Here is a 10893-nt window from a genome sequence, read left to right on the forward strand (position 1 = left end):
TCCAAGCATGACCTGTGGGCCCCTAGTAGCAGGATCACTGAAATGCTTGTTAAAAAATATGATTTCTGGACTCCATCCCAGATGGAGAATCAGACTCGCTGGGACCTGATGATGTTTTTTTTAAAACACAAGCTCTCTAGTGATTCTGATACGTGGCAATTTTGAGAATTGCCACTGTAGAGACCCTACACAGAGGTTACGTTCTTGAATGGGATTCCTGAACATGGGCTGTGACAGTGCCCTTCTCTTTCTGAAGTGGTTCAAGCAAGAATTTGCCTGGAGGAAGAACCAGAATCTTCAGGTCATTTTGTGGATGCCTGAGACATAAAAAGTCTTTTGATGCTTTCAGCTTTTTGATGCTGGTGTTTGGCAAATGGTAGACAATAGTATTTGTGGAGTGAATGAACGAATAAATGAGTGGGACAGTGACAATAAGGGGTAACTCTTGGCCACACAGTAGTCGCTTGAACATTGTATACGGACCAAGTTGAAGATGTTAAGAGGAGAGATTGTGGACAAAGTACCAGTACGTTTGTGTGTGTAGGGTCTGTGTGTGTAGGGTCTGTGTGTGTGTAGGGTGTGTGTGTGTAGGGTGTGTGTGTGTAGGGTGTGTGTGTGTAGGGTCTGAGTGTGTAGGGTCTGAGTGTGTACGGTCTGTGTGTGTAGGGTCTGAGTGTGTAGGGTGTGTGTGTGTAGGGTGTGTGTGTGTAGGGTGTGTGTGTGTAGAGTCTGAGTGTGTAGGGTCTGAGTGTGTAGGGTCTGTGTGTGTGTAGGGTCTGTGTGTGTAGGGTCTGTGTGTGTAGGGTCTGAGTGTGTATGGTCTGTGTGTGTAGGGTCTGTGTGTGTAAGGTCTGTGTGTGTAGGGCTGGGTTGGGAGTCACGGGTGGTGCTGCTGTGGTTCTACCTCTGGAAATAACTAAGGATGCACTCATAAAAATGACACTTCTGCCCCAGCCAAGCCACCCCAGACCTGCTTGTCAAAATGAATCCACACCCTGTGGGGAAAAGGAGCCCTGTAGCTGTGATAGCAGGTGATGGCAGTGCTGAGAGGGCAGAGCCCATGGGAACAGGGCTGAGCCAGCAGCAACCACCCCGCCTTGTAGAGCCTGAGGCTGGTCCACTGCTGAGACCTTTTGTTAGAAGAGAGGAGATCAAGAATTTGCAAGATTCCTGAGTGTCAAAAACAAAAAAAATCCATGACGACAAGATAAGTCTTTCATAGTCCTAACTTCACGTTGTCTGCAGGTCCATATGTCAGTCCCCTTTCAACATGTTTACCAGAAAAGAAAGATAAGCTAAGAATGGTGGTCAGAGTTTAATCTTAGCCAAATCTTAAACTTTTCTGGGGGGAAATTTAGGAAGAAATACGGAAAAGGGACTATGGGTGCATAGAAATCTAGCCTTTACAACATTTTTTCCCTAAAGTGAATATATCACAAACATTTAAAAGATAATCTGTATTTGTTGTGAAGCATTCTAATGATATAAAAATGAATTAAATAGAAAATTAGAGATCTCCTTACCAGTGCCAATTCTATTTTCTAGAGAGTTAACATTGTTAAGGTTTTAGTGCATATCCTTCCAGATTTTCTGTATTTTCAGATATATATAAACATGCATAAATGAAGTCTTACTATACTTGCTATTGTTGTTCTGGTCTCTGCTTTGTCATGTGGGCATCTTTTTGTATCTTGATGTATATAGAAATTGCACATATGTATCAATGCATATAGAAATTTTAAATTTCTGTGTTGTGTTCCATTGTATATCTGGACCAGAGTTTATTTAATAATGCCCTATTGGTGATCATTTATGCTTCTTTCTATTTTTCAAAGTAACAAACAGATCTTTTAAACAGATTTTTAATTTTTTTCTTACTCTCTCTCTGTCTCTCTCCATATAAATATCACTGTGGGAATAATCTGTGGGAGTGTTTCTATAGGATAACTTTCTAAAAGCAAATTTATTGCACAAAAGATAATGTATATTTTAAAAATTTAAAGACATTGCCACATTTCCACTAGAAATATTATACCAATTTACACTTCTCCCAAGACTGTATGAAGATATCTACAATCCCCATGCCTATATTAATGCTGATTAATATCAATATTTTTAATTTTTGCTAATCACATAGACAAACGATACCTTATTAGAACTAGTTATTAAAAGTTCTATCTTCTAAAAGTAATATAAGTTTATTTCAGAGGAAGTAAAAATCATAGATAAAGATACAAAATATAAAACGTCTATAGCTTTCACAGATCACCACTATTAGCATCTTGGTGTATGTTTCCCTAAAAATAAGAAGAATAACACATTTCTCCCACTCCCTCTTGCTTCTAGTTTGGATAAACTTTTAGCAATTAAGTAGAAAAGCAATCTAATAAATAAATTTGATTTGGATGTAAATGGCTAATAACTGCTTGGTGATGGTACTCTTGCCGTGGGAGTAGTTACACAAATGTATTTTGGCAGATTTTGACCCAACATTTCAGGCCAGTGCCAGTCAGGAGAGGGTGGGTAGGGAGGGGAGACAGTTCTAGGGAGTCTTCCAACATGTCTTGTGGTTGACTTACTCATTGTGAAAGTTCAGTATTTAACTTGAGTAGCTCTAAAGAGGGTCATGCATGCATTTTTTTTTTTTTAAGAAGAACTCAAAATATTATCTTGGAATTCCAGAGAACTAGTGCAGAAAAAGACAGGGAAGGGAAAGCCTAAAGAAATAAAAAAGACACTTGGGAATGAGTTCAAAGCAATGGGGCAGAGGGCAGGGGACACAGAAAGTCCTAGGCCCTGACCCAGGACAGAATTTAGGAACATAAAAGAACTGTAAACAACTCTGAGGTGTTGGTTGGGCTGCAGATGAAATATTGAATACTTCTGATGTTAATGAGACCTTTGAAATGGTTTGGAACTGTTTGGTTCTCACACAGTTCTGCATATAGAACAAGGTAACAGGATTTCCTTTTCAACAAAGACTGGAAGTTGGCTTTTAGTTTTTATGAAAAACATAAACCTCTGAAGCATAATGCATGCAAGATGCAACAAAATTCAGTGGCTTAAAGGGGCGATCTGACAGGAAGCTTTGTTAGCAGCTGTCAGGACAACCCTTGTGGCTTCCTCTCCCACCCCTACCCCCAAATCCCACCTCTGGGCAAAGTGTGTTCATCTGAGGATTAGTCTCCATGATCACATGACTAGAAAAATATCATCAGTTTGGTTAGTTAGTTAATTGAGGGGGAAACGTTGTTTGATAACATTGGCAGGTCAAGAGCATTAACCCAGGCAAATGTAAGAAATATAGATGATAGTCTGAAAATACAGTTGCTGTTTTCCCAGTTATGTGTGCTGAAGAATTTTGAGAATATTGGGCTAATTGGGTCTAGAGACACTCAAATCATATTTTTAGACTTTTTTCTGCTGCTCCATGATGTCTACACCACAAGCCAGATTGCTAGGGTTTCCTGGAATGTATAATTGCTAATGTTTTTCAAAGAAGAAAAATATTACTCCCACCTCTTCTTATTACAAACTATAGAGCTAATGACCAGTGCCCAGTAATTACTTTCAGGATGGCCTGTGTAATTTTATCTGAAAATACTTGAAATTTTCATCTTAAAATTCTTCAGAATCTTTGTACATGCACACCGTGGTTTGTTGTGGGTTTAGAGTTCTGTGGGTTTTGTTCCTAATGGAGAAACAACCTTATAATTTACAGCAGCGTTCGCTAATTAAAATTGTAAGCATAATTACTATCCATGATACTTATTATTAGCATGCATTCATAAAGCTCAAAATTCACTTCATCCTTTCACGTGCTAAGTAATTAGTTTCTTTGGATTTGTAGCTTTATCATCCCTTTATGTTCCATTTGGAAGAAATCAACAACCAACCTCCCAGGAGACAGCTTTAAAAAGCTGGAAATATATTGTCCAGCTAGTGCAATGAGACTTATACAATGCAGAAAATATGACTTTTCTTTGGTTTAGTAGACAGCTTTTCCTTGCATTTATTCAGCAAATAACTATTGAGCACATAATGTGTGCTAGGAAACTTGGGGAGACAGACATAAATCACTCAAGGATTCTGTCCTCAAAGACCTTAAGGTTTCACTGGAAGGGAAATAATACTGTACATATATAATAGTGTATATCAACTATACCTCAATAAAAAATAATAAGTTAAAAAAATAAGTTTGTACATATATATGTGAAATAAACCATGGTGTTGCATGTAATTAGATACATGGTATAAATGACCATCAGCACTGTCAGAACAGGGAATGACTCTCTCTCCACTATATGATCAGCACCTAACATAGTATATTAAAATAGGAGGTTTAATAATTATCTTTTTGGATGATTTAATAAGTGAATAATTGAATGTACTCATTTGTATCCCTTCCAAGGTACATCAGTGGGATTCTGAAATTTTTTCCTAACCTGACTTGTTTTTATTGTTTCCAGGTACCTCAGCCAGCATGGCTGTCTCTTTGCCACCCACCCTGGGACTCAGTTCCGCCCCAGACGAAATCCAGCACCCACATATTAAATTTTCAGAATGGAAATTTAAGCTATTCAGGGTGAGATCCTTTGAAAAGACACCTGAAAATGCTCAAGTGGAAAAGCAAGATTCCTCCGAAGGGAAACCCTCTCTAGAGCAATCTCCAGCAGTCCTGGACACGCCTGGTGGTCAGAAACCAGCTCTGACTCAACTGGCATTGAAGCCCCACCCAAAGTTTCTGAAGAAATCCCATGATGACAGGAAAGCAAGAGACAAAGCCATGCACCAAGCCAACCTGCGACAACTCTGCCGCATCTGCGGGAATCCTTTCAAAGCTGATGGGCACAATAGGAGATACCCAGTCCATGGGCCTGTGGATGGTAAAACCCAAGTCCTTTTACGAAAGAAGGAAAAGAGGGCCACGTCCTGGCCAGACCTCATTGCCAAGGTTTTCCGGATCGATGTGAAGGCCGATGTGGACTCGATTCATCCCACTGAGTTCTGCCATAACTGCTGGAGCTTCATGCACAGGAAGTTTAGCAGTGCCCCGTGTGAGGCTTACTCCCCAAGGAATGCAACCATGGAGTGGTCCTCCCACACAACACCCTGTGACATCTGCCACATTGCCCGTCAGGGACTCAAGAGGAAGGGTCATCAGCCAAGTGCGCAGCTCAGCAAAAAACTCAGAACTGTGATTGACCGAGCTCAAGAAGTCCGTCGGCGCAAGAGGAGAGCTCAGGCCGGGATCAGCAGCAAGGAACTGAAGAAGAAAATCGCCAACTGCAGTAAGATACATCTCAGTACCCAGCTCCTGGCACTGGACTTCCCGGCGCACTTTGTGAAATCTGTCTCCTGCCAGATTTGTGAACACATTCTGGCGGACCCTGTAGAGACCAGCTGTAAGCATGTATTTTGCAGGATCTGCATTCTCAGATGCCTCAAAGTCATGGGAAGCTATTGTCCTTCTTGCCGGTACCCGTGCTTCCCTACTGACCTGGAGAGTCCAGTGAAGTCTTTTCTGAGCATCTTGAATTCCCTGATGGTGAAATGTCCAGCCAAAGAGTGCAATGAGGAGGTCAGCTTGGAAAAATATAATCACCATGTCTCAAGCCACAAGGACTCGAAAGAGACTTTCGTGCATATTAATAAAGGGGGCCGGCCCCGCCAGCATCTCCTGTCCCTGACCCGGAGGGCTCAGAAGCACCGTCTGAGGGAGCTCAAGCTGCAAGTCAAGGCTTTCGCTGACAAAGAAGAAGGTGGAGATGTGAAGTCAGTGTGCCTGACCTTGTTCCTGCTGGCTCTGAGGGCAAGGAATGAGCACAGACAAGCCGACGAGCTGGAGGCCATCATGCAGGGACGGGGCTCCGGCCTGCAGCCGGCTGTTTGCTTGGCCATCCGTGTTAACACCTTCCTCAGCTGCAGCCAGTACCACAAGATGTACAGGACTGTGAAGGCCATCACAGGCAGGCAGATTTTCCAGCCTTTGCATGCCCTTCGGAGTGCTGAGAAGGTCCTTCTGCCGGGCTACCACTGCTTTGAGTGGCAGCCACCTCTGAAGAACGTGTCTTCCAGCACTGACGTGGGCATTATTGATGGACTGTCTGGACTGTCCTCCTCTGTGGACGATTACCCGGTGGACACCATCGCCAAGCGCTTCCGCTATGATTCAGCTTTGGTGTCTGCTCTGATGGACATGGAAGAAGACATCCTGGTGGGCATGAGAGACCAAGACCTTGAGGACTACCTGAATGGCCCCTTCACTGTAGTGGTGAAGGAGTCTTGTGATGGGATGGGAGACGTGGGTGAGAAGCACGGCAGTGGGCCAGCAGTTCCGGAAAAGGCAGTTCGGTTTTCCTTCACGATCATGAAAATCACCATCGCTCACGGGTCACAGAATGTGAAGGTGTTTGAGGAAGCGAAACCTAACTCTGAATTGTGTTGCAAGCCCTTGTGCCTCATGCTGGCAGATGAGTCTGACCACGAGACCCTGACGGCCATCCTGAGCCCTCTCATTGCCGAGAGAGAGGCCATGAAGAGCAGCAAATTAATGCTTGAGATGGGAGGCATCCTCCGGACTTTCAAGTTCATCTTTAGGGGCACCGGGTATGATGAGAAACTTGTCCGGGAAGTGGAAGGCCTCGAGGCTTCGGGCTCAGTCTACATTTGTACCCTTTGTGATGCCACCCGCCTGGAAGCCTCTCAAAATCTCGTCTTCCACTCCATCACCAGAAGCCACGTTGAAAATCTGGAGCGCTATGAGGTCTGGCGTTCCAACCCATACCATGAGACGGTGGAGGAACTGCGGGACCGGGTGAAGGGGGTCTCGGCCAAACCCTTCATTGAGACGGTCCCTTCCATAGATGCACTCCACTGCGACATCGGCAACGCAGCTGAGTTCTACAAGATTTTCCAGCTGGAGATAGGGGAGGTGTATAAGAACCCCAGTGCCTCCAAAGAGGAGAGGAAAAGATGGCAGGCTGCCTTGGACAAGCACCTCCGGAAGAAGATGAATCTGAAACCAATCATGAGGATGAACGGCAACTTTGCCCGGAAGCTCATGACCAAAGAGACGGTTGAAGCAGTTTGTGAATTAATTCCCTCCGAGGAGAGGCACGAAGCTCTGAGGGAACTAATGGACCTTTATTTGAAGATGAAACCCGTCTGGCGATCCTCATGCCCTGCTAAGGAGTGCCCAGAATCCCTCTGCCAGTATAGTTTCAATTCACAGCGTTTTGCTGAGCTCCTCTCCACCAAGTTCAAGTATAGATACGAGGGCAAAATCACCAATTATTTTCACAAAACCCTGGCTCACGTCCCTGAAATTATTGAGAGGGATGGCTCCATTGGGGCCTGGGCAAGTGAGGGAAATGAGTCTGGCAACAAACTGTTCAGGCGCTTCCGGAAAATGAATGCCAGGCAGTCCAAGTACTACGAAATGGAAGATGTCTTGAAACATCACTGGTTGTATACCTCCAAATACCTGCAGAAGTTTATGAATGCTCATAATTCATTGAAAACTTCAGGATTTACCATAAACTCACAGGGAAGCTTAGGGGACTCATTAGACCTAGAGGACTCTCCAGAATCTCAAAATTCAATGGAATTTTAAGCAGGGCAGCCACTTATGAGTTGGTTTTGCAAATAAATTTTCCTCTGGGTGGCATTGTGACCTTCTCCTGGTACCCTTCACTCCTGTGTATGGGGCTTCACCACCCAAACAGTGGTAGGTTGGAGAGGCCACAGATGCTGAACCCACGTCAGGAGTGGATAACTGGTGAGCTGATTGCTTGAGCCATTTAGGGAGTTCAGAAAAGCAACAGGAGGAATCAGTTATTTGAAAGATCAATAGCCGAGAACAGGAGTAACCGAAGGGGACCAGAGATGAACAAAGATATGTGTATGTGTGACCGAGTGGAGTGAAAATCAAAGTCAAGGTTGTCAAAGGACAGCCAGTGAAGGCAGGAAAGGAATTTGACTTGTGGTTTCCATCTACCACCACCTCCCCAGTTATTCTAGTTTATATTGAGATGTGTTTTCTATATCATTTTTGCAGAATTATTTATTTTATAAATTTCACATATTTTGGCTTATTCTACAAGATTCAGGAAAGCTTTCCAGATTTCTCTGATAATAATATCTTACATTTGTATGGCACAATGACCTTGACAATGCTCCTGGTGCATTTTGTCATTTGGTACACTTATGCAGAAATACCCTACATCCAGAATATTTTTGGAAAATCAGTCCTTTTCTGGATTTAAATGATGTCTCTGTTGTAACTCTTGGAGTTTAGGAGATCATCCGGTACCATGGATTTTTCAATTATAAAGTGAGAATAAAACTGTTAGCTGCAGTTGGTTACTAAATCTTGTTATAATACATGTTTACTTAGCTATCAGTAGCCAGGTATGATTTTTATTTTTTACTTTTAATTAATTTAGATTCTCCAAATGATATTCCATACAATCTCAAAGCCACAGAGGCTACTAAAATTTGGTTTTGTTTACTGTATGAAAACAGATTTAATGTCTTGCTGAAAATTTCTGCCAGGTTTTCTTCATTTGAAACCTGGGTCAATTTTACTAAATCCACTTTTCACGGAGTTTTTTACTTTGCAATGTGTTATTTTTTTCTATTATGATCAGTTTACTTTCAGTGTATTAAGATTTTTGTAGCAGGATATCTTTGTACTTTTCTCACCTGCTAAGTTTACATGGAGCCTGCTCGTAGTACAGTGGAAGAGTTAATATTTGTAGAGGGTTTTTTTTTTTTTGCCACTTTTAGAATATTTCCACATTCATTTTGCCTCATTTTTCCTCACTACAACTCTGTGGGGTAGGCATGGTTATGATTTTCATTTGGTGGAGAGTTAAATGATTTTTCCAAAGTTACAGGGATAGTACATACCTGATCTGGAATTTGAACTCAGTCCTTTTGTCTCCAAATTCCACGTTGTTTCTACCACGAAAATTAACCACTGTTTTTTGTTTTTTTCTTTTTTTTTTAATAAGGAAGTAATATAATTTGTTTAGAATCTACAACTAATCACTATAGTTTGTAATATTGGGATTACATTTCTTTGGGGCAGGGATGGGTGGGTTTTAAGTCCTTGGTGTGCTTTGAGCCTTTTGCTAGAAGAAAGAATTGCCAAAATTCCCAAGAGCCTCCCAAACCTCTGGTGGCTCCAGTTTTTGGAAACTATTGTCTGTATCCTTAGAAATTTGGGAATTGCCAATTGCTGGCAGTTTAGAGCAGACATGGGATTTTATATGCTAGTGAGTCATAATGATATGTTAGTGTTAATTAGTTTTTTTCTTCCTTTGATTTTATTGGTCTTAATTGCCACTCTTCATACAGAGTATATCAAAGAGCTTTGTAATTTGGTTGTCAAACGTGCATCAGTGATATTATCCTAAATGGTATACATGTGGTACTTTTACAGGGATTGAACCTGGTATTTTTCCATTTAAAAAATACAGCGGTTTTTCTTGCTTTTTATATATAGAATACATAAGTTACAAAGACATTTGTAATTTAGTTGTCAAAAAGATATACATATTTTAATTTTATTTTTTCTTGAAAATGTTTAAGTTTTGCATTTTGTAAACAAATGGGCTTTGAAACCATGACTTTCCTTCATCCCATTTAATCCTTACAGCATGTCTCTGCACTAATAAACAGCTAAATTCATGTAATCATCTTACTCCCTGAAGCATGCTGGCGCTGGTTTGCAGATTTTTTTTCCCACTTCTACTCTGTTACTCGATTGGTGGCAATGTAAATACTTTCCAATATTAAATTCAACTTTTTTAGCATTTAGGAACTATTCTGAATGCATGTGAGTAACAGCATGATTTATAGCACAACCCTCCCAATAATCCCTTAATCAGATCACATTTTGATAAACCCCAGGAACATCTGGCTGCAGGAATTTCAGTATGTAGAAATGCTGCCTATGGTTGTTTTTGCCCTCACTGTTGAGATTGTAATATACCAGACCCTGGTTTTATATTCAAGTTTTTTTTTGACAATGCCCACTGTAAATGCAGCCACACACTCTAGGGAAATTCACCACAATGAGTGGAGCTTTTTTTTTTTTTTTTAAGTATAGACTGAGACTTGAGAAGTGCAATGCATTTTTCTCCCATGAAACCTGATTCTACAAGTTCTCCTGCCAACCCACTGAGGTGCACTGCAGGGACCAGTGATAATGGCTGATGAAAATTGATGAATGGTCAGTATGAGGCCAAAAAGTGCTTTGGGATTAATAAATATGTACCAAGAAGCAAGAGCAGGAGGAAATGATGTCTTTTCCTTCCAGGTGAACTGAAATTTAGTTTTGCCTCAATTTGTTTTCACAAAATATAGATGAAGATAAAGATTTTTTTGGTTGAGCTTGTGGGTCTCGCATTAGATCAAGCAGAATTCAAATTACACACAGCTAGGAGGTAGAGTTTGTAAGCACCAGTGGTGGTTGGGAGAATGAATCATCATTTAGATGCAAGTGATTTTTGATTGCAGATATGTATGTGTCTTCAGTTATTGTATGAGAGGTGGTACTATTCTTTCAATGTTAAGAGGTTTTTTAATAAGAGTAGGTATTTTGTCCCTATTTTATTTTTTTCATTTAACCATAGTAATCTACATAAATATACCTCATTCGTTTTTGGTGAGATTTTTCTTTTTGTGGAATTGCACTTCACTTTACTTTCATACAAATAATTGTAAAGTTTGTTTACTGGTTTCCAAGGCTCTTCTTCTTCTTTTTTTTGTGTTTGCTTTAGGAAAAATTCAGGTACCAGGATGCAATTGTTTTATTTGATGATTTGATGCAAAGGACCTGTACTTTCATGTTAAATGATTTCAATTAAAATATGTGTTTCAATA

The 10893-nt window shown here is 41.0% G+C and overlaps 1 protein-coding gene across 1 annotated transcript; it reads left to right on the forward strand.

Annotated features, from left to right (window-relative positions):
* The first annotated feature begins 4483 nt into the window (after positions 1-4483).
* RAG1 (recombination activating 1) lies at positions 4484-7615 on the forward strand. The gene has a single exon (XM_007466847.1). It carries the CDS (start codon positions 4484-4486, stop codon positions 7613-7615), a length of 3132 nt encoding a protein of 1043 aa, XP_007466909.1.
* Positions 7616-10893: the final 3278 nt, after the last annotated feature.

Source organism: Lipotes vexillifer, unplaced genomic scaffold, assembly GCF_000442215.2.
Source record: "Lipotes vexillifer unplaced genomic scaffold, Lipotes_vexillifer_v1.1 scaffold527, whole genome shotgun sequence".
Taxonomy (NCBI): domain Eukaryota; kingdom Metazoa; phylum Chordata; class Mammalia; order Artiodactyla; family Lipotidae; genus Lipotes; species Lipotes vexillifer.